The sequence below is a fragment of the Suncus etruscus genome, chromosome 20 (assembly GCF_024139225.1).
Source record: "Suncus etruscus isolate mSunEtr1 chromosome 20, mSunEtr1.pri.cur, whole genome shotgun sequence".
NCBI classification, from domain to species: Eukaryota; Metazoa; Chordata; class Mammalia; order Eulipotyphla; family Soricidae; genus Suncus; species Suncus etruscus.
In genome coordinates, this window is record NC_064867.1 from 44,233,108 (window position 1) to 44,259,597 (window position 26,490).

The 26,490-nt window shown below is 48.5% G+C and overlaps 2 protein-coding genes across 10 annotated transcripts in view; one reads left to right on the forward strand and one right to left on the reverse strand.

The window, feature by feature from the left end:
• Nucleotides 1-5,067, reverse strand: part of EIF5A (eukaryotic translation initiation factor 5A) — a 153,650-nt gene extending 148,583 nt beyond the window's left edge. Inside the window, exon 1 of the mRNA XM_049766220.1 lies at nt 5,058-5,067. The gene's annotated coding sequence lies outside the window, so the exon portion shown is untranslated. The remainder of the gene's footprint in view (nt 1-5,057) is intronic.
• DLG4 (discs large MAGUK scaffold protein 4) overlaps nt 1-17,169 on the forward strand; it is a 29,215-nt gene extending 12,046 nt beyond the window's left edge. For 4 of the 9 annotated variants that reach the window (XM_049766207.1, XM_049766203.1, XM_049766204.1 and 1 more), the window contains exons 3-20: nt 97-150; nt 325-384; nt 868-992; nt 1,090-1,259; nt 1,348-1,484; nt 1,626-1,770; nt 9,996-10,291; nt 10,419-10,521; nt 10,677-10,791; nt 13,168-13,344; nt 13,585-13,621; nt 13,715-13,742; nt 13,871-13,918; nt 13,998-14,099; nt 14,438-14,610; nt 15,504-15,613; nt 16,120-16,211; nt 16,421-17,169. In XM_049766207.1, the coding sequence (XP_049622164.1) occupies nt 97-150; nt 325-384; nt 868-992; nt 1,090-1,259; nt 1,348-1,484; nt 1,626-1,770; nt 9,996-10,291; nt 10,419-10,521; nt 10,677-10,791; nt 13,168-13,344; nt 13,585-13,621; nt 13,715-13,742; nt 13,871-13,918; nt 13,998-14,099; nt 14,438-14,610; nt 15,504-15,613; nt 16,120-16,211; nt 16,421-16,527 (2,079 nt within the window). In that variant the 3' untranslated portion in view covers nt 16,528-17,169. Of the gene's footprint in view, nt 1-96; nt 151-324; nt 393-867; nt 993-1,089; nt 1,260-1,347; nt 1,485-1,625; nt 1,771-9,995; nt 10,292-10,418; nt 10,522-10,676; nt 10,792-13,167; nt 13,345-13,584; nt 13,622-13,714; nt 13,743-13,870; nt 13,919-13,997; nt 14,100-14,437; nt 14,611-15,503; nt 15,614-16,119; nt 16,212-16,420 lie in introns of those variants that run through there. The other 5 variants (XM_049766205.1, XM_049766201.1, XM_049766206.1 and 2 more) reach the window with 3 other exon arrangements.
• Nucleotides 17,170-26,490: the final 9,321 nt, after the last annotated feature.

Below are 26,490 nucleotides of genomic sequence, written 5' to 3' on the forward strand. Positions count from 1 at the left end.
GTTAAGAGGATGAAAGGAATCAGTGGGACTCTTCCTTACCACCTTTCTCTTGAGCCAAAGCTCAGGCAGCTTTTCATCTCTTATTTCCCCCTACAGGCCAATTCACCCCCTGTGATTGTCAATACAGATACCCTAGAAGCCCCAGGATATGTGAGTTGTTTAGATTTTGGTGATATTCCAGGCAGGAGGGAGAGAGGGAGGGTAGGGGTCTCTGGTTCAGGTTTGTTTGTGGGGGAAGCACATTCATGGGGGTATGTTGGTTCTGTTCAGGGGCAGGTTCTTAGGAGTGTCTGGCTCACTGTTTTTTGTGTTTCTGGCCCGCTGGAGTTGCAGGTGAATGGAACAGAGGGGGAAATGGAATACGAAGAGATCACGTTGGAAAGGGTGAGCAGGCGCTTCTCTCCAAGCTCCTCTGGTCTGCTTATTTCTGCCCATGTTTTCTAGGTGGCCAGTTCTTAACTCTGCCACTTCCTGCTCTGGATAAATCTCCCCATCCCTGTTGCTTTTGTGTGTGTGTGTGTGTGTGTGTGTGTGTGTGTGTGTGTGTGTGTGTGTGTGTGTGTGTGTGTGTGAGAGAGAGAGAGAGAGAGAGAGAGAGAGAGAAGGTGAACTGACTTTTTCGTGTATGTGTGTGTAGCGAGGTGAACTGACTTTTTCTTTCGTGTGTGTGTGTGTGAGAGAGAGAGAGAGAGAGAGAGAGAGAGAGAGAGAGAGAGAGAGAGAGAGAGAGAAGGTGAACTGACTTTTTCGTGTATGTGTGTGTAGCGAGGTGAACTGACTTTTTCTTTCGTGTGTGTGTGTGTGTGTGTGTGTGTGTGTGTGTGTGTGTAGCGAGGTGAACTGACTTTTTCTTTCTTTTTTGCCCAGGGTAACTCAGGCCTGGGCTTCAGCATCGCAGGTGGCACTGACAACCCACACATCGGTGATGACCCATCCATTTTCATTACCAAGATCATTCCTGGAGGGGCTGCAGCCCAGGATGGCCGCCTTAGGTGGGGAGAGGAGGCTGGGGTTTGGATTCCGGTTGCTAGGAAAGGGAGGCTGGGGCAGCAGGAAGCTCCTAGCTCAGGCCCACCTTTCTGTCTCCAGAGTCAATGATAGCATCTTGTTTGTAAATGAAGTGGATGTGAGGGAGGTGACTCACTCAGCTGCAGTGGAGGCCCTCAAGGAAGCAGGCTCCATAGTCCGCCTCTACGTCATGCGCCGGAAGCCCCCAGCTGAGAAACTCATGGAAATCAAACTCATCAAGGGACCAAAAGGTAATAATCCTGTTCCTCCATCCCCACACCCTTCAGAGCTAGATTTCCAGTTACCTGGGTACCTACTTATGCTCTCTCCTTCTTCTAGGTCTTGGCTTTAGCATCGCAGGGGGTGTTGGGAACCAGCATATACCAGGAGATAATAGCATCTATGTGACAAAAATCATTGAAGGGGGTGCAGCTCACAAGGATGGGAGGTTGCAGATTGGAGACAAAATCCTGGCGGTGAGGTCCCTTATGACTCTTCTGGCACACTCTTGTGTTTCCCTTACTGGCCTCGGAACCCGGGCTTTGCTTTACTTCCCGTCAGTATGTCTGTTGTGGCTGACTTTTGCCCTCTCTGAGCTTTGCTTCCCTTGACCTCAGGTCAACAGTGTGGGACTGGAGGATGTCATGCATGAAGATGCTGTAGCAGCCTTGAAGAACACATACGACGTTGTGTACCTAAAGGTGGCCAAGCCCAGTAATGCCTACTTGAGTGACAGCTATGCTCCTCCAGACATCACAACCTGTGAGAGCCCTCAGAACCCCGAAAGCTCCTATTACCCATCTCAGTTAGCTCTTTGTTATATCGTTTTTTTTCCTCTTTGATATTCCATGTGAAATAGCCATAATCTCTGTGTTACTTGCCGTAGCTGGAGAGAAAAGAATCAGCATACATGAGGTAAAGGCAGTTTCAAGAATAAATGAAAGAGAATTTGCTTCCAGAAGACATAAATAAGGCCCACTTGATTTTATGGCCAATTGTCTTAAATTCTCGGGGAGTAAATGATTGTGTTCTTTCTGAGGAGAGGAATAGATACGTTTCTTATTATAAAAGCATTTCCAGAGTTGGGGCCGAAGAGATAGCATGGAGGTAGGGTTTGCCTTATATGCAGAAGGATGGTGGTTTGAATCCTGGCATCCCATGTGGTCCCCCGAGCCTGCCAGAAGTGATTTCTGAGTGTAGATCCAGGAGTAACCCCTGAGTGCTGCTGGGTGTGACCCAAAAAACCGAAACAAAACAAAACAAAACATTTCCAGGGTTACAAGGTTAATTTGAAAATGGGACCATATAGGGGCCAGAGAAATAGCATAGAGGTAGGGTATTTGCCTTGCATGCAGAAGGATGGTGGTTCAAATCCTGGCATCCCATATGGTCCCCTGAGCCTGCCAGGAGTGATTTCTGAGTATAGAGCTGTAGAGCCAAGAGTAACCCCTAAGTGCTGTCAGGTGTGACCCACTCCCCGCCCTCCAAAAAAAAACCCAGCAAACAAACAAACAAACAAACAAAAAAGAAAAAGGGACCATATAGACTAGCTTTGCTTATGAATTGAGATGTAAGAGTTTGTAATAACATAGTATTGTAATAAGGGAATAACATTGCTATAGATTAGTTAGTTTTGGAAAACTAAAAGGTGGATGGATATTAGGAAATCTCTGGCTGTGATTCATTGTATTAAAGAATTAAGAGAGGGGCTGGAGTAATAGTTTAGTAGATAGGACACTTGCCTTGCATTCAACTGACCTAGGTTTCATCCCACACACCCAATATGGTCTCGTTACCTGTTATCCCAGAGGTCAGCTAGGAGTAAGCCCTATGCAATGCTAGGTGTGGTTCCCCAACCCCCCCTTAAAAAACAAAAAAGTTGAGGCTGGAGAGATAGGGCATTTGTCTTGCTTGCAGAAGGACAGTGGTTCGAATCTCGGCATCCCATATGGTCCCCTGAGCCTGCCAGGAGCAATTTCTCCCTACAATTAGTACAGTGCAGTACTAATTAGTACAATTAGTACAGGAGTGTAGAGCCAGGAATAACCCCTGAGCACTGCCGGTGTGACCCAAAAACAAAAACAAAAAAACAACCAACCAAAAAAGTTAAAGAAGAGGGGCTGGGAGATAGTACAGGTGGTAGGGCATTGCATGTGGCTAACTCTAGTTGATCTCTGACATTGCATATGTGGTCCTCTGAGCACCACCTAGCATAGAGCTAGGCGTTCCTGGACACCTTGGATGTAGGGCAAATATTCCCCCACACAAAAAAATTTAAGGGAAAGTAAAAATTGTTTTTTTTTGGAATACACCCAGTAATGCTGGGGGTTACTCTAGGACTCTATTCAAAAGTCATGAGATTTTGGGGCCAGAGTGATAGCACAGCAGTAAGACATTTGCCTTGCATGCACTTGACCCTCGACAGACCCAGGCTTCATCACTGGCATCCCATATGGTTCCCCTAGCCTTCCCGGAGTGATTTCTGAGCACAGAGCCAGGAGTAACCCCTGAGCGTCACCAGGTATAGCCTAAAAAAGCAAAACACAAAAAAACAAAAACAAAAGCAGGCACAAGTTTTAAAAAAATAATATCTTTATTTAAATACTGTGATTACAAACATGATTGTAGTTGGTTTCAGTCATAAAAAGAATACCCCACCATCCCAGCTGGAGCGGTGGTGCTAGCGGTAGGGCGTTTGCCTTGCTACACACTAACCTAGAACGTTCGATCCCCCTGCGTCTCATATGATCCCCCAAAACCAGGAGTGATTTCTGAGTGCCTACCCAGGAAGTAATCCCTGACTGTCACTGGGTGTGGCCCAAAACCCAAAACACCTCAAAAGAATTTACCAATTTACCAATGCAACATTCCCATCACCAGTGCCCCCATCTCCCTCCTTCTACCCCCTGTATTCAAGACAGGCTTTCTACTTCCCTCACTCATTGACATTGTTTTTTTTTGTTTGTTTGTTTTTGGTTTTTGGGTCACCCGGCAGCTCTCAGGGATTTCTCCAGGCTCTATGCTCAGAAATCGCCCCTGGCAGGCACAGGGGACCACTTGGGATGCCGGATACGAACCAGCACAGTCCTTCTGCATGCAAGGCAAAAGCTTTGCCTCCATGCTAACTCTCCGGCCCGCCTCATTGCATTGTTATGATAAATCACAGTGTGGTTATTTCTCTAACTGCTTTATATCATGAGACAGTCCTTCTGGCCTCATCTTTGAGAATTATTTCAATAATGTCTTTTATTTTTCTTAAAAATCAGAGATGTGTGCCTCTCTCTGACTCATTTCACTCAGTATAGTAGATTCCATGTACATCCATGTATAGGAAGAATTCATGACTTCATCTCTCCTGACGGCTGCATAATATTCCATTGTGTACCACAGTTTCTTTAGCCATTCGTCTGTTGAAGGGCATCTTGGTTGTTTTCAGAGTCTGACTATTGTAAATAGCACTACAATGAATATATATATATATATATATATATATATATATATATATTTTTTTTTTTTTTTTTTTTTTTTTTTTTTTGGTTTTTCGGGCCATATCCTTTTGATGCTCAGGGGTTACTTCTGGCTACAGGCTCAGAAATTGCCCCTGGCTTGGGGGGACCATATGGGACGCCGGGGGATCGAACCGTGGTCCTTTCCTTGGCTAGCGCTTGCAAGGCAGACACCTTACCTCTAGCGCCACCTCTACAATGAATATTATAAGTGTGAGGAAGGGATTTTTGTATTGCGTTTTTGTATTCCTAGGGTATATCCCAACGAGTGGTCTCGCTGGTTCATATGGGAGCTCAATTTCCAGGAATCTCCATATTGTTTTTCATGAAAGCTGGACTAGACTGCATTCCCATCAGCAATGAATGAAACTTTCTTTCTCCCCACATTACCTCCAGCACTGATTGTTCTTGTTCTTTTTTATTTGTTTGTTTTTGGGTCACACCCAGCAGCACTCGGGGGTTACTCCTGGCTCTACGCTCAGAAATTGCTCCTGGCAGGCTTGGGGGACTATAGGGGTTGCCAGGATACGAACCACTGTCCTGCACGCAAGGCAAATGTCCTATCTCCAGCCCTTGTTCTTTTTCTTTTTTTTTTTTTTTTTTTTTTTGGTTTTTGGGTCACACCTGGCAGCGCTAAGGGGTTATGTTCTTGTTCTTTTTGATGTGTGCCAGTCTCTGTGGTGTGTGATGGTGCCTCATTGTTGTTTTGATTTACATCTCTGAGTTGCAATTTTTAAAGTAAAGATAATTTTAAATAGATTTTTTTTTTTTTTTTTTGCCATACCCGGTGACGCTCAGGGGTTACTCACTGGCTCTGTGCTCAGAAATTGCTCCTGGCTTGGGGGACCATATGGGACACCGGGAATCTAACCAAGGTCAGTCCTGGGTCAGCTGCGTGCAAGGCAAATGCCCTTACTGCTGTGCTATCGCTCTGGCCCCAGTTTTAAATAGATATTGCATAAACATTTGATAAAATTCATTATCTGTGGGACCCGGAGAGATAGCATAGCGGCGTTTGCCTTGCAAGTAGCCGATCCAGGACCAAAGGTGGTTGGTTCGAATCCCGGTGTCCCATATGGTCCCCCGTGCCTGCCAGGAGCTATTTCTGAGCAGACAGCCAGCCAGGAGTAACCCCTGAGCAATGCCGGTGTGGCCCAAAAACCAAAAAAAAGAAAAAAAAATTATTATCTGTTTAAATTTTTGTTTTTGTGCCAGACCTGGTGGCACCCAAGGGTTACTACTCCTGGCTTTGTGCCCAGAAATTACTCCTGGTAGGTTTGGGGACCATCTGGGCTGCCAGGGATTGAACCCAGGTTTGTCACACACAAGGCAAATGCTACCTGCTGTTCTATCACTTACCAACTTTTTGTTGATGGGGTTGGGGGCACCTCTGGTAGAACTCAGAAACTACCCCAGCTCCAGTTCCATGCTGGTCATTCTCAGTAGTGCTCAGAGGTCCATGTGGTGTTGGAGACTAAACCCAGACTCCCACATGCAAAGCAAGTACTCAACCTTTTGAGCTATCTCTCTGTATTGTGGGATTTCCTTTTTTCTTCTTGTTTTTTTGGGGGGGCAGGGACCACACCAGTAGTGTTAAGGGGTTACTTCTGACTCTGCACTCAGCATTCAATCCTGGTGGTGCGTGGGGGACCATATGGGATGCTGGGGATTGAACCTGTGTCAGCTACGTGCAAGGCAAATGCCTGCTTTTCTGTACTATCTCTCTGGTCCCATGTATTGTAGAATATTTTTTTTATTGTAGAATATTTTAATAGCATCCCCAATTTCTGACCATCAATGATAGTGGCTTCTCCCTACCAGTCATAACAATCAAAAAGTGTCTTTAGGGGCTGGAGAGATAGCATGGAGTTTGCCTTGCATGCAGAAGGACAGTGGTTTGAATCCTGGCATCCCATATGGTCCCCCAAGCCTGTCAAGAGTGATTTTTGAGTGTAGAGCCAGGAGTAACCCCTGAGCGCTGCCGGGTGTGACCCAAGAACAAAACCAAAACAAAACTTTAAAAGTTGAAATGATAGCACAATGGGCAGGGTGCTTGCCTTGTTTGCTCCTGGGTTTGTACCTGGCATCTCATATAATTCCCCAAGTGCTGCCAGGAGTGATTCCTAAGTGCATTGCAGGTATGGACAATAAACAAAACAAAACAAAACAAAAAACCCCAAAGTATATTTAGATATTGCCAAGTGTTCTCTGAGAGACAAAATTATCTTGCTTGAGAATAACTGACTTAAGATCTTAGGCAGGATGGGCTGGAGAGATAGTGCAGCCTTTGTCTTGTTTGGGGTTGATCCAGGTTTGATTCCTGGCAAACCATATGGTCCCCTGAGCCTGTCAGGAGTAATTTCTGAGTGCAGAGACAGGAGTAACCCCTGAAAACTGCTAGGTGTGGCCTAAAAATAAAACAAGATTTTAGGGGCCAGAACAATAGCACAGTGGTAGGGTGTTTGCCTTGCACACGACCGAACTAGGTTCGAACTTGGTTCGATCGAACTTGGTTCGATCAAACTTGGTTCGATCCTGGTCCCCTGAGCCAGGAGTGATTTCTGAGCGCATAGCCAGGAGTGACCCCTGAGCATCACCGGGTGTGGCCCAAAAACGCAAAAAAAAAGAAAAAAAAAAGAAAATGGGGGACCGGAGAGATAGCATGGAGGTAAGGCCTTGCATGCAGAAGGTTAGTGGTTCAAATCCCGGCATCCCATATAGTCCTTGTGCCTGCCGGGGTGATTTTCTGAGCGTAGAACCAGGAATAACCCCTGAGTGTTGCTGGGTGTGACCCCCCCAAAAAAAAAGAAAGAAAGAAAGGGGGCTGGAGAGATAGCATGGAGGTAAAGCATTTGCCTTGCATGCAGAAGGTCAGTGGTTCGAATCCTGGCATCCCATGTGGTCCCCTGAACCTGCCAGGAGCAATTTCTGAGCCTAGAGCTAGGATTAACCCCTGAACACTGCCGGGTGTGACCCAAAAACCAAAACCAAAAACAAAACCAAAAACAAAAAGAATCTATAATGAATTAACTGAAAAACTTTGAAAGGATGTAGAAAGTTAAGAATGTGACTGTGAAGGGCTCAGAAACCAAACAAAAACAGAAAGTAAACAATAAGAAGAAAACAAGAGGGCCCGGAGAGATAGCACAGCACAGCGGCGTTTGCCTTGCAAACAGCCGATCCAGGACCAAAGGTGGTTGGTTCGAATCCCGGTGTCCCATATGGTCCCCCGTGCCTGCCAGGAGCTATTTCTGAGCAGACAGCCAGGAGTAACCCCTGAGCAACGCTGGGTGTGACCCAAAAACCAAAAAAAAAAAAAAAAGAAGAAAACAAGAATGTGACTATACGCATGAGAAATTGCAAGAATTAGCAAACCCTCAGCAATAAGAAATTGTAAGGGCTAAAAAAAATCTATCTTTTTTGGGGCCAGATAGATGCCTCAGCAATTTGCTTTGCATATTAGATTTGATTCCTGGTACCACATTGTTCCCTGAGCATCACCAGGCAAGGCCCCTTAGCACTGAGCACTGAAATAGAAATAGAAACTTAAGCACTGCCAGAGAAAATTTTTTCCCTACACAAAAATTTTTTTCCTGGACAAGGATATATGTATGGCTCAGGGGTAGAATGCATGCTTTGCATAGTAAGGCACTGAGTTTGATCCTTGTTTACACACACACACACACACACACACACACACACACGCACAAATTAAAATAAAAACAAAAAATTCTTTTTACTGTAGTAAATTCTATAAAATTAAAAAAATGTACATTGGGTCAGAAATGTGTAAGACTTATATGAAGAAAATGATGGAACTTTACTATGAACGTAAAAGAAGACTGGAAGTGGGACATAGCAATATTATAGCAGGTAGGGCATAGTCGTTGAATGCTATCTATGAAGGTTCGATCCCTGGAACAACATATGGTCCCCCATGTCCTGCAGAAGTGATTCCTGAGCACAGAGCCAGGAGTGCCAGGAGAACTCTGGTTGAGGCCCAAGAAGTTAAAAAAAAGAAAAGGGGCCGGGCGGTGGCGCTGGAGGTAAGGTGCCTGCCTTGCCTGCGCTAGCCTAGGACGGACCGGACCGCGGTTCGATCCCCCGGCGTCCCATATGGTCTCCCAAGAAGCCAGGAGCAACTTCTGAGCGCATAGCCAGGAGTAACCCCTGAGCGTCACAGGGTGTGGCCCAAAAACCAAAAAAAAAAAAAAAAAAAAAAAGAAAAGACTGGAAGAAATGCAGAATCATTCCATGCTTTCAGATGGAGAAACTTGATATGCTAAATGTTTCAATCCTTTCCAAGTTAGTCTGCATTTTATACAATCCTAATCAGAATTTTATTTTATTTTGTTTTTATTTTTTGGACCACACCTGGCGGTGCTTAGGGGTTACTCCTGGCTCTATGCTCAGAAATTGCTCCTGATAGACTCGGGGGACCATATGGGATGCTGGGGATCTAACTTGGGTCTGTCCCAGGTTGGTAGCTTGCAAGGCAAATGCCCTATCATTGTGTTATCACTCTGGCCTCTTTCCTAGTCTATTTTATGGTTGATTCTAGATCTTGGGCAAAACAGACAAAATGATCTTAAATCATCCTTCATACCAGAAAGCAGGGAAGAAATCTAAGGCTTTTAGAGTCATGTTATAGACATATAAATGTGTGTGTGTGTGTGTGTGTGTATCTAAGAGAGAGAGTTCCTATTGACTAAGTAAAACTTATTAAATATATTCAAGGGGCCAGAAAGGTACAGCTAATGGGACTGGAGTGATAGCACAGTGGGTAGGATGTTTGCCTTGTATACAGCCAACCCATATGGTCCCCTGAGCCTGCCAGGAGTAATTTCTGAGCACAGAGTCAGGAGTAACCCCTGAGCAATAGCTTGGTGTGGCCCAAAAGACAAAAAAAAAAAAGAGAGAGAGAAAGAAAGGTATAGCTTATAGCGCCTTGCTGACCCATGTTCCATCTCTGGCATTCTGTATGGTTCACCCAGCACTGCCAGGAATGATTTCCTGAGTGCAGAGCCAGAAGTAATCCTTGAGTACTGCAAGGTGTGTCTGCAAAACAAAACATCCAAACAAATAACAACAGTAAAAACTAGGTGTCTTTGAAGTGTGCTAGGGAATATATCCATTTTGAAACTGGCTAATAGAGGGAAAAGGCCCACCTCTGAGCATTGCTAGCTGTGTCCCAAAACCAACACTTCAAGCCTAAAGTGATGACTTTTATAGATTAAGGGTCTTGAGAGCTAAAAGAACCTCATTGTCCCCCAATCTGATAATATTGGAATCAAACCCATGCAAGGCAAAGGCCCTACCTGCTAGATTATCGCTCCAGCTCCCATCATGTCCTTTTTTCTGGTGGAATGTCTTCCCTGTACCTGAGTCTGGTTCTCTTGGTTCCCTAGGGAGAAGATCGTGAGGTGGGTACTTGTCTCTCCTAGATGTACATCTCATCTTTTCCTTCTCATCTCCCTGCAGCTTATTCCCAGCACCTGGACAACGAGATCAGTCACAGCAGCTACCTGGGCACCGATTACCCCACAGCCATGACCCCCACTTCCCCTCGGCGCTACTCCCCAGTGGCCAAGGATCTCCTGGGCGAGGAAGACATTCCTCGAGAGCCGAGGCGGATCGTGATCCACCGTGGCTCTACGGGCCTGGGTTTCAACATTGTGGGTGGCGAAGATGGCGAGGGCATCTTCATCTCCTTTATCCTGGCTGGGGGCCCTGCAGACCTCAGCGGAGAGCTGCGGAAGGGGGACCAGATCCTCTCGGTGAGGAGAGGCCAGCCCCTGCTCCCGTCATCCCCTTGCTGGAGCAGAACCCAGAGCTCTTGTCAGAGCTGGTGCGGGCTGGTGCCTGGTGCTCACTTCCAGCAATGCAGTCTCTCCTCTCTCCTAGGTCAATGGCGTTGACCTTCGTAATGCGAGCCACGAACAGGCTGCCATTGCCCTTAAGAATGCGGGTCAGACTGTTACAATCATCGCTCAGTATAAACCAGAAGGTACCAGGCTTGAAGCTTTGCCTCTTGTGGGCGGTGCTGTTCCACGGAACACTCCTCAGTCTTGGCTTCACTGGGGGATGAGGGGCTGTGGGGATGGGGAGGGAGTGGGGCATTAGGAGAGGGGCCAGTGTCAGGAACCTCTTGTCCTTCCTCAGAGTACAGCCGATTTGAGGCCAAGATCCATGACCTCCGGGAACAGCTCATGAACAGTAGCCTGGGCTCAGGGACAGCCTCCTTGCGAAGCAACCCCAAAAGGGGTTTCTATATCAGGTCAGTCACTTCTGGGACTGGGCATTTCATTGCAATGGTTGAAGGGGGGCACTGTACTGAGTTGTCCAGGTTAGCATGGAAGTACTCCATCGGGGGCAAAACAATTTTTGCCTCAAGGAACCCTACTGTCTTCTAGTCCCGCCTTAAGTCTCTCGTTAGTAAGTACTTCTGGAACTCTGGGTTGCTCCATAGTTTGACAACTCGCAGAGTAATGCTGGGTTAGGGGTGTGCCTCAACTGTTAAAGAACCTGCCTTGGACATGACTCCCCACCTCTCTAGTTCCTCAGGCTGGTAGCCCTCAAGCACTACCTGACCTGATTAGGAATAGCCCCCACCGAAAGAACAGCCTGGCACCTAGAGGTGGTTTGGAACATGGCTCCAGCCTGCACATACCTGGAGTAGCCAGAGGAGCTAGGTCTGTGCTTTCTTGCCTCTGTCTCAAATTCCCATTTGGCATACTTCTTAGGACTCATTCTCCTATCCACTCCTCTTTCTCACCCATGCCAGGGTGAGGCACTGTCTTATATGGCTGCCTCCTGGCACTCTCTTTTCACTGCCTTTGGGCTCCTTCCTACCCTTAGCTTCTCTTCCAGTGTCAGCTGGAACTGTCAGCTCTGACCTCACCTTTTTCTGAGGGGTCAGCCTGGCAGTTCGGCCATCTGCTTTCTAGACATACACTCTGGGATGTTCCACAGGTATCTCGCGTGCAACATGTCTCAAACTGAGCTCATATTCTTCTGTTTGCACATGCTCTCGGTCTTGCCCAATCATTTTTTTTTTCACTCAAAACTCTTTTACTCTCAGATGCCGGGCTCAAACTGGACTCATACTTGGCCCTTCCCTCCCAGTTGGGGTGCTCTTGGCTCCCAAGTTGTTTAGTTCTGATATCCCAATGATGTCTGGAGACTCTCTCTTTTTTTTTTTTTCTTTTCGGCCACACCTGGTGACGCTCAGGGGTTACTCCTGGCTGTGTGCTCAGAAATCGCTCCTGACTTGGGGACCATAAGGGATGCTGGGGGATTGAAATGCGGTCCATCTTAGGCTAGTGCATGCAAGGCAGACGCCTTACTGCTTGTGCCATCGCTCCGGCCCAGTTCTTTTTTTTTTTTTTTTTTGACTGAATCCAGCTAATGCTCAGGGTTTACTCCTGCCTCTGTGCTTAGGGATCACTTCTAGTGATCTCAGGGATATGGAATGTCAGGCATCAAACCCATATTGTCCATGTGCAAGGCAAGTACCCTACCTGCTGTATTATTGCTGACCCTGATGCCTGGAGACTCTTGTCTTCTTTTTTTTTTTTTTTTTTTTTTTGGTTTTTGGGCCACACCCGGCAATGCTCAGGGGTTACTCCTGGCTGTCTGCTCAGAAATAGCTCCTGGCAGGCACGGGGGAACCATATGGGACACCGGGATTCGAACCAACCACCTTTGGTCTGGATCGGCTGCTTGCAAGGCAAACACAGCTGTGCTATCTCTCCGGGCCCTGTCTTCTTTTTTTGTACCACTGCTCTGCCTGCAACTTTGTTGTCATTCCCCGCCTTCCCCTGCTCCCAAAAGTTGTGATTGACAGGAATTTGATACTGTATAGGCCAGCTAGACCCCAAGGATAATCTTTCTTATTTTATGAATGGGATTAAGTTTCTAGTCACCCTGACACAGGGTGGTCACTTGTGTTCCAGGTAGCATATTTGGGAGGGAAGAGATGTAGTTGTCACTTTAGGAATAGCAGAGTCTGCATCCCCATGGAACTGAATGTGTGGGCTGAATGATAGTAAATAGCTGTGGTGATGCTAAGTTTCAGGAAAATTTTTGGCCCCCACACTATTTTGTGGTTCCTCAGAATTCTCAGGGGACCTGAGGAAGAGAACCATCAGCAGTCCAGGTTTTGCTGTAGATTAGCATTCTTCAACCTTTTTTTTTTTTTTTTTTTTTTTTTTTTTTTTTTGGTTTTTGGGCCACACCCGGTAACGCTCAGGGGTTACTCCTGGCTATGCGCTCAGAAGTCGCTCCTGGCTTGGGGGACCATATGGGACGCCGGGGGATCGAACCGCGGTCCGTCTCCTAGGCTAGCGCAGGTAAGGCAGGCACCTTACCTCCAGCGCCACCGCCCGGCCCCATTCTTCAACCTTTTTATACCTGTGGGTCAGCACTTGTCTTGTACACTGGTCCAGGCCTGACAGTCATAACCGAGGTGGTAGATCAGTGGCTTCCAACCTGCTCTGCCTGTGGACCCACAGTTGTCCATGGACTGGCAGTTGAAGAATGCCATTACAGACTTTTTTCTCATAGGATCTTCAGGTTGGGTTTTGGATGGGTGGGTGTCATTTCTGGAGTTCCTTATAGCAAGGCTTTGAATCACGGCCACCTGCCCTTACAGGGCCCTGTTTGATTATGACAAAACCAAGGACTGCGGTTTCCTGAGCCAGGCTTTGAGCTTCCACTTTGGGGATGTGCTGCATGTAATCGACGCCAGTGATGAGGAGTGGTGGCAGGCGCGGCGGGTCCATTCCGACAGTGAGACCGATGACATTGGCTTTATCCCCAGCAAACGGCGGTGAGATTTCTGGTGCCTGCAGCCTTTCTGCCACAGGCACCCAAGGTTCCTGGGTGGGCAGCCAGTTCATGAGTCCTTCTTTCGAGTCCTTGAGGGTCTGTTAGACTCTCTCCTGGGCATCATGGCTAATGTGAGTCTTTGGTGCAGACATCCCACGGGTTGTTGGGAAATGCGATTATCGCTGTTGTAGGGTTTCTCAGTGGGAATTCTTTAAACTCCATTCATCCATATTTCCTATAGGGTTGAGCGACGAGAGTGGTCAAGGTTAAAGGCCAAGGTAGGTAGAAGAGAGAGTGGAAGAGCATAGGTGAAAGAGTGAGGGGCACATGGACTGAATTCTAAGTCAATCAAGTGGTGTCTTTCTTTCTAGGATTGGGGCTCCAGCTCTGGATCACAGGGTAAGTAGGCCCAGTTTGGGCAGACCTGGAGAAGAGGAGCTCTGAGTGTCCTTTGGTAGCCCCAGAAAGATGACTCGGGGCACCGAGCCCCCAAGCAGGGTCCTCATAGATGTCCTGCCTTCCACTAGGTCGAGAAGACTCTGTGCTGAGCTACGAGACAGTGACGCAGATGGAAGGTGAGCTCTGGCCTTGGTTTTGACCCTCACCTCTCCTGTTCCCAGTCTGTCTCCATCTAAGCCAGATCTCTCTCCTCAGTGCACTACGCTCGCCCCATCATCATCCTTGGGCCCACCAAGGACCGTGCCAATGATGATCTGCTCTCTGAGTTCCCCGACAAGTTTGGATCCTGCGTTCCTCGTGAGTATTGGGTCAGAATTTTAGATGGAAGTGGGCGATGGGGCTTGCTGGAGGAGGGTGGAAGACATTTTGGGGGGCTGTAGGTAGATGTGGGTCCTGGGGGACCGGAGGACACAGAGAAAGGGTTCTTTCGGTAACCCTCGTGTTCTGCAGCTGCCATTCAAGGCTAGAGACCTGAAGACCCCAGGGAGCTGGAGAGGTGGTTCTGCTGCCCACCTCAGTCAGACTCTTCTAGCAGCTCTTACCACTGGAGGACCTGCTCTCTGGGTCTTAGAGTCAGGCTGTAAGCTAGAGGGATGGTGGTTAGATCTTTGGGGGGCGGGGTGACTTCCTGGCAGATACGACACGGCCCAAGCGGGAGTATGAGATAGATGGCCGGGATTACCACTTTGTGTCGTCCCGGGAGAAAATGGAGAAGGACATTCAAGCTCACAAGTTCATTGAGGCCGGCCAGTACAACAGCCACCTATATGGAACCAGCGTTCAGTCCGTGCGAGAGGTGGCTGAGCAGGTAGGACCCAGTGGGCACCCGGTCCTCTTCCTTCACCCCTCTGCCCACCCCAGGCCTTCCTCAGCTCTCTAACTCTCTTTCTCTCTGTCTCTTTCCCTGCTGGGTCTCGACTTGCTCCTCCACCTTCTTCTCCTCTTGGGCAACTCTGTCTGACCTTGTGCGCTCGTGTGCCCCTTCCCTCCTCCTCCCTCCCTTGCCTCCTGACCCCAAACTCTGCACCATCTGGCCCCTCATTCTTCCTCCTCTCTCTCCATTGCCCTACTTCTCTCTCCCTGTGGCCTGGCCTCCTCCGATTCTCCTTTCCTGTGACCCCTCCCCTTTGGCCCTGTCCTCTCTTTCCCCACTTGATCCTGGGGTCTCCACTCCACACTCACATTCCACTGCTACCCCTCTTTCTCTTCCGCCCCTCACCCTGCCCTTCCTCCACGGATTCTTTCTCCATCTGCCTCTCCTCTGGCCCATCTGTCTCTCCTTGTTCCTTCCATCTGTCTGTCCTTTGTCTGTCCTCCTCTGCCTCCTCCTCCTATCCTACTTTCTTTCTCTTCCCTTTGCTTTCTTGTCTCACCCATCCCCACTGCCTGTTACTCATCGCTGCCCACTTGACCTAATCTGCCCCATCTTCTGGGTCCCTTCTCTGCCCGTTTTTCGTTATTCCAACCACATTCTCCCTTTCTTTTCTGATTGTTTCCCATTTGCTGTCCCTTTGCCTTCTTCCTTTTTCTCTGTTTCACACTGTCCATTTCTCTCCCTTGACTCTGCCCATTGACATCTTCGTCATTTTCCTTTCTGCCAACTTCCCTCCGCCCGCCTTTCCCTCTACTCTCCTGTCCTGGCGCCTGTCTGTCTTTCCTGCCACCTGCCGGCTCCCCTCCGCCCACCCTGCCTGCCCCCAGGGGAAGCACTGCATCCTCGATGTCTCAGCCAATGCTGTGCGGCGGCTGCAGGCGGCCCACCTGCACCCTATCGCCATCTTCATCCGCCCCCGCTCCCTGGAAAATGTGCTGTGAGTATGGTCCCAGGGGGCCTCCCTCCCACCTCCCCACGCCTATGGCCCAGGGCCTCAGAAGGCCCCTGGCTTGAACTTTGCACTCAGAACCCTGGATATACCGGCTTCAGAGCTGGATCTCACAAGATGCAGGAAATCCCAGGCCTTTTCCTTCCTTTTCTGCCATGGCCTAGGGATAACTGCAGCTCTCAGCAGTCCCTGGGTGTACACTGCTGCAGCAAGTGAAGGCTCCTTCAGCTTGTTGGGAGTTGGAGTCAGGCTGAATGAAGCCCGGAAGAATGGGTGTTCTGACGACTGTGGGTCTCCGGAGTAGCCACACCTGGCTGGGGCTGGCTAGGGGACAGAGGGCTGGAAATTTGTGGTCCCAGAATAAATGGCAATTGCATCTTATGCTATATGCTCCGAGTAAAGAAACACTAGTCACAACCTAACGTCCCTGGATGGAGGAAGTCCAAGGCAGGGCAGGATCCACCTTCAGCCTGGTGTCTCTCTTTTCTACATAGAGAGATCAATAAGCGGATCACAGAGGAGCAAGCCCGCAAAGCCTTCGACAGAGCCACCAAGCTGGAGCAGGAATTCACAGAGTGCTTCTCAGGTGAGTTCGCAACAAACTGCTGCCAGCACACCCCGAGGGTGCCTTTGCTCAGAAGAGGTGCCCCATGGGAGGATGGCTTGGAAGGGGAATCCCTTGAGTGGGAGGAGCGCCATGGCGCCTGTTGTGGGGAGTTCGCAAAAGGTACCCTTTGGCTGTACACTCTCCTGGCTGGGCATTCAGCCTCATTTCCTGTTCCATCTCACCTCCAGCCATCGTGGAGGGCGACAGCTTTGAGGAAATCTACCATAAGGTGAAGCGCGTCATCGAGGACCTCTCAGGCCCCTACATTTGGGTCCCAGCCCGAGAGAGACTCTGATTCCTGCCCTGGCTTGGCCTGGACTTGCCCTGCATCCATCGCCTAGGCCCCGTGGTGTGGACTCAGTCGCCCAAGCCCTTCACACGCCCTTGCTCCGCCACCTCCCTCCACCCTTCTTATTTATTTCCTTTCTAACTGGATCCAGCCCACCGGAGGGGGGAACGCTCCTCTGCATGTATCTCCACACCCCAGAACTGGGCACCTCAACCCCAGGATTCTGGGGCCTGGTGGGGGGCCAGGCTCCGGTTCTGAGCCCTTGTTCCTTAGGATCCCTCCACTCTGCCTGCCCCCAATGCACACACAAGCCCACTGGGGGCCACCTGCCCTCCTCCATTCCTCCCACACACATTCCAGAAGTCGGGGCCCAAATCGCAGAGCAGCCCTGGTGCGCCCTGCAGGGACGCTGGCCTGCAGCTGCTCTCCTGAGGAAGGGTCTGGTATCACCCCTGCCCCATCATAACTTCCTCTTTCCCTTGATTTCTCATTTAATTTTTTCAATTTTTTTCTTCTCAGAGGTGGTTTTGGGGGGTCTAGTGGGGGACTCCACTGTGGGCCCCCTGCCTTCTACACGCCCCCCACCTTTTTCTTTGCCGGTTTGCATGAGTGGAAGGTCTAACTGTGGCTTTTTTTTTCTGGGATATTTTTTTTTTGGGTGGGAGGGGTGGGATGGGTCTAGGGCGTGGGAAATGTGGGAGGGGGGTGGGGGGCCAGGGATTGGGGGTTGGGTATCAGGGAGCCAGGGGAAGACTGGAAATGCTGCCGCCTTCTGCAATTTATTTATTTTTTCTTTTGAGAGAGTGAAAGGAAGAGACAGATACTTGAAACCTGGTGTGTGGCCTGGTTATTTGGGATCTGGTTGAGGAGGGAGAAAGGGTGGGAGCTTAGGCCTGGGTCTGGGTAAAGTCAGATTCGTCTTCAACCCCTCTGCAGAGGACAAAGTGGCCTGGAAGGGGCCTCCAAGAAACCTGAAGTTAAGTATCCAAGTTACTGGTGAAAATGGGACACGAGGGGCTGGAGAGATAGCACAGCGGTAGGGCGTTTGCCTTGCAAGTGGCCAACCCAGGACTGACTTTGGTTCGAATCCCGGCATCCCATATGGTCCCCTGTGCCTGCCAGGAGTGATTTCTGAGCACAGAGCTAGGAGTTAACTCCTGAGTGCTGCCGGGTGTGGCCAAAAAATAAAACAGAAAACAACAAAACAAAACCAAAAACTGGACACAAGAAGGATGGGGACTCTGTCCAACCTCACTGATAGATGCAGAGAGGGGAAGACAGACCTCTGAGCTTTGCTCAGCCCATCCCATCCCATCCCTGGCTGTCTTGGTCCTGTTAGGCAGCTCAGCCGCCTCTCAAGGAAATAGAGGAAATTTTTCTTCATGTTTATGGAGTGGTAGTGGTCAGAGCAGGGCTCAGGTGATGCCTGTTGGTTGCAGACATCAGCATGATGAGATACTAAGTAAATATATACTTGTTGGATGTTCTTCATTTTTTTATTTTTATTTTTTTTTTTGGTTTTACGGCCACACCCGGTGATGCTCAGGGGTTACTCCTGGCTGCGTGCTCAGAAATCGCTCCTGACTTCGGGGACCATATGGGATGCTGGGGACCGAACCATGGTCCATCCTAGGCTAGTGGGTGCAAGGCAGATGCCTTAACACTTGCGCCACTGCTCCGGCCCTTGTTGGACATTCTTATATTCCATCTCTATAGGAAAAGTTCAAAGCAGTTTTGCAAATGAGGGCAGCAAAGTAGGAAAAAGTGGGAGAAACATTTGCAGAAGCAATGAGAGTAAATATGTCTTTTAAAAATTATTTTGAAAAAAATAAACAAAAACATTATTTTGGTTCTTGGGCCATGCTTGACCCAACTTACTGTTCTATTACTCTGGCTCCTAAATACGATTTTTTATAAGTATGTTGAAGAAACACATCATTTACTTATGGTAGCAGATAGCTAGAGGCAATCAATGGAATAATGAAAAAATAAAGCAGAGAATATTATAGAATACTATAGAATATTATGTATTGCATGTTCTATATGTTATAGAATATTATTTTGTACCAAGAAACAAAACCGTGGGGCTGAAGCAGTAGTAATGGATAGGGCATTTGTTTTGTCTGGGGTTGACCTGGTTTGATCTATGGCATCCCATATAGTGCAGGGCTTCTCAGGTCATTCTTTGTGTGTGTGCCAGGCTCCCATTGTGAAGGCCTCAACTTCAGCCTAGCTGGACCATTATGGGGCCAGCTGTGATACCACCCATTTCTGCCTCTCTCAGGATACCCAGGGGAAAGAGAGGTGGAGGGAGGGAATAAGTAAGCTGTGATGATGATTCAGTCCTGTGATATCAAAGAGCAGTGTTTGTAGACAGTTCGGACGGAAGTTGGATGCGAAAGACTAACCCAAGTGGGAAGGGCGTAGATTTTCCCATCTAAGTTGATCCAAGAGGAGGTAGAGATCCCAAGGTCAGGTGTCGAAGGCCCTGCAGAAATTTTGTGTGTAGTTCTCTGTCCAACTGAACCCAACTCACTTAATCCTATGAATGAGTAGGACCAGGGGTTTGCATTTCAGGAAACCCTTCAGGTAATTCTGATGACTTGCTGTGGGGTATGATGTTTTTCAAGTAATCCTTTAGCGTGGTTCTTTGTGGGAGTAGATGGGGCAAAGCTGATGCTTTCTACCACTGGCTAAAGGGAGAAATCTATTAACTGAGGAAAGTATTTGGATGGATTTTAAGGAACTAACGTGAGTACCTGAAGAGGTGTAGAATCATCTAATTTTTGTTGGGTCACACCCAGTGGTGCTCAGGGCTTAGTACTCTGGCATGCTCAGGGACCATATGATATGTTGGGGGTTGAACTGAAGTTGGCCATGAGAAAAGCAAACTCCCTCCTCCCTCCTTAATATTGTTTTTGACGCCCTCTCTCCTTCCTTCCCTCCCACCCTCCTTCCCTCCGTCCCTCCCTTCCCTTTGTCCCTTCCTCTCTCCCTCCCTCCCTTCCATTTTTCCCTCCCTCCCTCCCTCCTTCCCTTCCTTCCTCCCTCTCTCCCTTCCTTCCTTCTTCCCTTCCTTCCTCCCTCCCTCCCTCCCTCCCTCCCTCCCTCCCTCCCTTCCTTCCTTCCTTCCTTCCTTCCTTCCTTCCTTCCTTCCTTCCTTCCTTCCTTCCTTCCTTCCTTCCTTCCTTCCTTCCTTCCTCCCTCCCTTCCTCCCACCCTCCCTCCCTCCCTTCCTCCCTCCCTCTTTCCCTTCCCTTTCCTCTCTCCCTCTTTCTTTCCCACATCTAGGACAATTTCTCTCTCTCTCCTCTCTCTCTCTCCTCTCTCTCTCTTCTCTCTCTCCTCTCTCCCTCCCTTCTCTCTCTCTCTTTCTCTCCCTCCCTCTTCCTCTTTCTTCCCCCAACCCTTCCAGGCACAGTGGTTTGTAATACTGTACTGAAGGGGTGTCATATGCATCGCTTTAACCTCCTTCCTTCCTTCCTTCCTTCCTTCCTTCCTTCCTTCCTTCCTTCCTTCCTTCCTTCCTTCCTTCCTTCCTTCCTTCCTTCCTCCCTCCCTCCTTTCATTTTTCCCTCCCTCCCTTCCTCCCTTCATTTTTCCCTCCCTCCCTCCCTTCCTCCCTCCCTCCCTCCCTTCCTTCCTCCCTCCCTTCCTCCCTCCCTCCCTCCCTTCCTTCCTTCCTCCCTCCCTTCCTCCCTCCCTCCCTCCCTCCCTTCCTCCCTCCCTCCCTTTCTTCCTTCCTTTCTTCCTTCCTCCCTTCATTTTTCCCTTCCTCCCTTCCTTCCTCCCTCCTTCCCTCCCTTCCTTCCGCCCTTTCTTCCTTCCTCTCTCCCTCCCATTTTTCTCTTCCTCCTTCCCTCCCTCCCTCCCTCCCTCTCTCCCTCCCTCCCTTCCTTCCGCCATACTTGGCTGGCTTTGTACTTAGGGGTCACTCCTGGTAGGTTGGGGTGGGGGGACCATATGGGATGCCAGGGATTGAACCTGGGCCAGTTGCATATAAGGAAGTACCCTACCTGCTGTAGTATCTCTTCTGCCCCATCACTTTTTCTTTCAACATGTACTGTTGGGCTCTTCCTTAGTGCCTAGAAGTGTTTGGAGTGGTGAGAACTTGAAGGTTCATTTAATGGGGATACCAGGCAGTAAGAAGCAAATTAGAAATACAGATGATTAAAGTAATGATGGTGTTACTATGCTAACAAGATGAGTGCTGAGTCTGTGTCTTACAGGATGATAAGGGAGGCCTCTTGGAGCAACATTTGTGTTCAGACTTTGATCAATGGTTAAGTCTTGGGCTGAGGAAGTAAACAAGGTTCAGAGAAAGACAAGGTAGGATGAAGTCTGGAATATCAGAAGATGGAGAGGATGTTGGAGTGCAGAGGGTGGGAGGTCTAAAAATAGACCAGGACCATAGTCAGGGTTTTCTGTAGATTTAATTCAAAGCTATTGAGAGAAGAGACAGAAAGGACAGGGTTGTCCTCTATGCTGGGGAAGAAGAAACAGTAGAGTGGAGAGATATAGGTTAAGGTGAGAATAATTTTATTTAAACTGGGCAAAGAGCTTAACCACTCAGCTTCAGTCTTCCTAGTAAGAGGGGAATAATGCTACACACTTGCTTGTTTCTTGCGAGTAATAAAAGGTATAAAATCTTGTGTAGATGGCTCAATACATGGTAACGATGATTGATATTGACCTTAGTCTCGTTTCAATTCCTGGTAAATTTGAAAGTCATATAAAGCCTGGCAACATTTGGAATTGAAAAAAGAAAATTGCTCTTGAGGGCTGGAGCGGTGGCGCAAGTAGGATGTTTGCCTTACCTGCGCTGACCTAGGACGGACCACGGTTCAATCCCCCCAGCATCCTATATGGTCCCCCACTCCAGGAGCGATTTCTGAGCGCATAGCCGGGAGTAACCCCTGATGAATGTCACTGGGTGTGGCCCCCCTCCCCCAAAAAAGAGAAAATTGCTCTTGGGGCTGGAGAGAGTACAATGGGGAAGGCACTTTCCTTGCATGTGGCTGACTTCGGTTCAATCCCTGCAGCTGGGTATGGCCCCCAAACCAATTAAAATAAAATTGCTCTCTGGATAGGAGAGATAGTATCCGGGTTATGATGCTTGTCTTGCATCCTATGGACCCCAGTTTGAATCCATTTATGGTCCCCTGAACACCACTTGATGTGCCCCTCCACAATAACTTGCTCTCTCAATCAGAGTAAGACTGAGAAAAGTGTGGCTCACTCAGTTCCAGCTGTCCTAATACTGAAGGTCAGTGGGTGGGTAGAGAAAGGGCAGACATGAGAGGCCTCATGACTTGGTAGGAAAGGACAGACACATCAGACATAGAGCGCTGGCTTTCCCTGCCATCAAGTTTATGCCCATCATGGGTTGGGACATGCCCTTGGCTGAGTTCTATAGATTTAGATTGTAAACTTACATCCTTTTAGTCAGAACATCTCTTTTCCTGCCTCCTGTATGGCACCTTCCAATTTGAGAGCATCTTTTGCATCACGCCCACCCATTCCCTGTTCAACCTCCCTCGATTTGGGGAGCTATAGACCATCATCTTTGAATAATGTGTGCTTCTCTTTGCCACTCTGCCCATTTCTTCAGGTCTCTTGAGGCAAGCTTTTTTTTTTTTTTTTTGGTTTTTGGGTCACACCCGGCAGTGCTCAGGGGTTATTCCTGGCTCCAGGCTCAGAAATTGCTCCTGGCAGGCACGGGGGACCATATGGGACGCCGGGATTCGAACCGATGACCTCCTGCATGAAAGGCAAACGCCTTACCTCCATGCTATCTCTCCGGCCCCGAGGCAAGCTTTTTTGTTTTAATTTTGTTCATACTTGGCTATGCTCAGGGGTTACTCCTGGCTCTGCACCCAGGAATTACTCTTTACTGTACTCAGGGAACCATACGGGATGATGGGAATCCAAACTGGGCCCGCTGCATGTAAGGCAAGCACCCTATCGACTGTATAATTTCTCTGGCCCTTGAGGCCTGTTGGATGCCTGATAGCAAGTTGGAAACATTCTGAGATGTAAGGTAAAGGGAAGGAACGGGACTGTCTTAAGTCAGCACCACCTGGCCCCAGCTCTGCCACAGGGAGTTGTTAACCACTCTAGAGTCAGGGGACAGATTTTTCTGGCCTCTTGTGTGCACTCTCAGAGGCCTTGATATCTAATTAAAATCTTTATCATTTGGGGGGGGGTTGGACCACAGTCGATTGTGCTCAGGGGTTACTTGGGACCCCTACAGATAAAGTGGTACCAGGTATTGGACTCTGGCCAACTCTGCAATGCAAGTGCCATAATTCTTGTATTAGCTTTCTGATTCCAGGTTCTTAGTTTTGGGTCATACTGGGCTGCGCTCATGGCTTATTCCTGGCTCTGTGCTTAGGGGTTACTCCCTGTGGGACTTGGGGAACTGTATAGTGCTGGGGATCATCTCCATAGTGCTATGAGTCAAATTTGAGTTGGCCAAGTGCAAGGCAAGAGCCTCAGTCCCTGTACTATTTCTCTGGCCTTGAATCTTTATTCCTAAGAATAGAGGACCAGAGAGATAGTACAGTGGGTAGGGGATTTGCCTTGCACGAGGCCAATCCAGATTGGTTCCCAGTATCCCATATGGTTCCCTGAGTGTGCCAGGAGTAATTCCTGAGTGCAGAGTCAGGAGTAACCCCTGAGCGCTGCTGGGCGTGGCCAACAAAACACCCCCCCCCCCCCAAAAAAAAAAAAGAAATAGCATGTGCTGGGCACTGGTATATGCTGGGCACTGTGGTGAGTGCTTTTCAATGATCTCACTTCACCTTGAAGTTACTGACACAGGCATGAAACCCACTCTTTACGTGGACAAGGAGAACTCAGGGCTGTCTGATAGAGACCTTCAGGCTCTATCTGCTGCCTTCATTACCCATCCCAACATCCATCCTGTGACCTCCAGCTGACTTCTTTCTTGGTTTCCTTCATCTTGCCTCCCAGCCAATTTTCTGATTTTTTGGGATGTCACACCTGGTAATCCCTGGCTCTGCACTCAGGACTCATTCCTGGTGGGTTTGGGAGTCCATGTGGTAATTGGGAGTTGAACCTGGACCAGTCGCATGCAAGGCAAACCGCCTACCCACTATGCTATCACTGCCGCACTTTCCTCTCCCGAACCCACCTAATAGGGATTCCATTCTAGTCACTTCTTGACACCCTTTAGTTCCCCAGAGTTGGCACTGTGGTCACCCCCACCATTCTGACTTGCATGACTGCTTGGTCTTCTGCTTCTCCCACAGGCAGAGGTTCTATGGTTACATTCCTCCACCATGCCCTGTCATTGGATGTGGCTTACCACAGTGCCACACTTGAATCTTTTGTGTTTCCAGGTTCTGTGGGTTCCGGCCCATCTCCAGCAGCTTTCTATCGAATCCATGACTATCCCCACCCTCAGCCCTTTGTGCTGAAGTCAGCAGCCACGTCTACTCCAATCCTCTGGCTCCTCAGCATAACTTTTCCACTGGTTCTCCTTTTCCTTTTTTTTTCTTTTGTTTGTTCTGGTCACACCTGGCAGCATTCAGGGGCTACTCCTGGCTCTACGCTCAGAAATTGCTCCTGGCAGGCTCGGAGACCATATGGGATGCAAGGATTTGAACCACTGTCTTTCTGCATGCAAGGCAAATGCCCTACCTCCATGCTATCTCTTCGGCCCCTACTTTTTTTTTTTTTTTTGCCACACATGGCAGTGCTCAGGGGTTACTCCTGGCTCTGTGCTCAGAAATTACTCCTGGCAGGCACAGGGGACCATATAGGATGCCGGGGATTGAACCCGGGTCAGCCTTGTGCAAGGCAAATGCTCTATCCACTATTCTATTGCTCCATATTTTTTTTTGTGTGTGTGTTTTTTTGGGTCACACCCAGCAAGTGCTCAGTGGTTACTCCTGGCTCTATGCTCAGAAATTGCTCCTGGCAGGCTCAGGGGACCCCATGGGTGCCGGCATTCGAACCACCATCCTTCTGCATGCCAGGCAAACACCCTACCTCCATGCTATCTGTCGGGCACCTATTGCTCCATCCCCTGTATTTTGTTGTTGTTGATGTTTGGTTTTTGGTTTTTGGGTCACACCCGGTGATGCTCAGGGGTTACTCCTGGCTATCAGCCCAGAAATTGCTCCTGGCTTGGGGGGACCATATGGGACACCCGGGATCCAACGGAGGTTCGTCCTGGATCAGCCATACCTGGATCAGCGCCCTACCGCTGCGCTATTGCTCCGGCCCCCTTTTTTTTCTTTAAAAAAATTTTTTTTTTTTTTTTTTGGTTTTTGGGCCACACTCGGCGGTGCTCAGGGGTTAGTCCTGGCTGTCTGCTCAGAAATAGCTCCTGGCAGGCACGGGGGACCATATGGGACACCGGGATTCGAACCAACCACCTTTGGTCCTGTATCGGCTGTTTTCAAGGCAAATGCCGCTGTGCTATCTCTCCGGGCCCTTTCTTTTTAAATTTTATTTATTTTGGTTCTTGGGCCACACCTGGCTGTGCTGAGAATTAACTCCTGGTGGGGCTGAGAGGACCATCTGGGGTACCAGGAATTGAACCTGAGTCAGCCTTGTGCAAGGCAAGCGCCCTACCTGCTTTACTATCATTGCAGACCAAGTTTCAGTTTCTCACTGGGACCAACACAGCAGCTTCCTGACTACTCACTTTTTTTTTTTTGGATGTGGGGGCTTGGATTTGGGAATACAACTGGCAGTCCTCAGGCACTGTTCCTGCTCTGTGCTCAGGAGTGACCTTTGGAGAAGTTTTGGGGACCACATATGATGTCAGCCACTGAACAGTTGCCACCATATGCAAGACAAATGCCTTATCTCTTTTTGGTTCCTTAAAGTTTTATCTCTGACACCTTTCACCTGCACAAGGTCAGACCATTGCCGATGTACAGACTGCCCTGCCTGCAACTCTTCATGGACTGCTGCAATGTCTGTAATCACAGACTTAATTTTTCTGCAGTACAGTGCCCCAGCTCTTCACACACCTGAAACATACACTCTACTGCTGAGTCATATTTCCTGGTCTGTAGTCATGAACTAACTAGTGTCCCATCAATAAAATGTGTGGGATTTTTTTTAATTTTTAATTTTTAATTATGAGAAAAATGATGCAAAGAGGACAAGGTAAAGTTACAGTGAAAGGACGATCGCCCATAAACAGAGTTCTCAGAAGAAATCCCCTTGCTGATGCCTAAATATTGAACTTACAGTCAAAGAACATTAAGAAAAATAAGGCAGAACTCATGTACAATTACTTTGTCCACAAGTCCCCAGATTGTAGTACATTGTAACATTTCTTAGCAGTACACAAAGCAACCTAAAGCCATGAGATTTATGTGACTCCTTAAACATTGAAGGCATAATATTTTTTATATTTTCATGTGCATACATATTAGTTTAAGTTAACATCAAAAGTTTGAGGTTTTTTTTTTTTTTTTTTTTTTTTTGTTTTGGTTTTTGGGTCACACCCGGTGGTGCTCAGGGGTTACTCCTGGCTGCCTGTTCAGAAATAGCTCCTGGCAGGCATGGGGGACCATATGGGACACCGGGATTCAAACCAACCACCTTTGGTCCTGGATCGGCTGCTTGCAAGGCAAACGCTGCTGTGCTATCTCTCCAGGTCCAAGAGGTTTTTTTTTTTTAAGAGTGTTAGTCAAAAGGGCATAGTGGGGCCGGAGAGATAGCATGGAGGTAAGGCGTTTGCCTTTCATGCAGAAGGTCATCAGTTCGAATCCCGGCATCCCATATGGTCCCCCGTGCCTGCCAGGAGCAATTTCTGAGCATGGAGCCAGGAATAACCCCTGAGCACCGCCGGGTGTGACCCAAAAACCAAAAAAAAAAAAAAAAAAAAAAAAAGGGCACAGTAAAAACGATGTTAAAATGGCAAATATTGTTTGTATAGGCCCACCAAAATATGGGGATATGGAAAGGAAAAGCCTTGGTCTA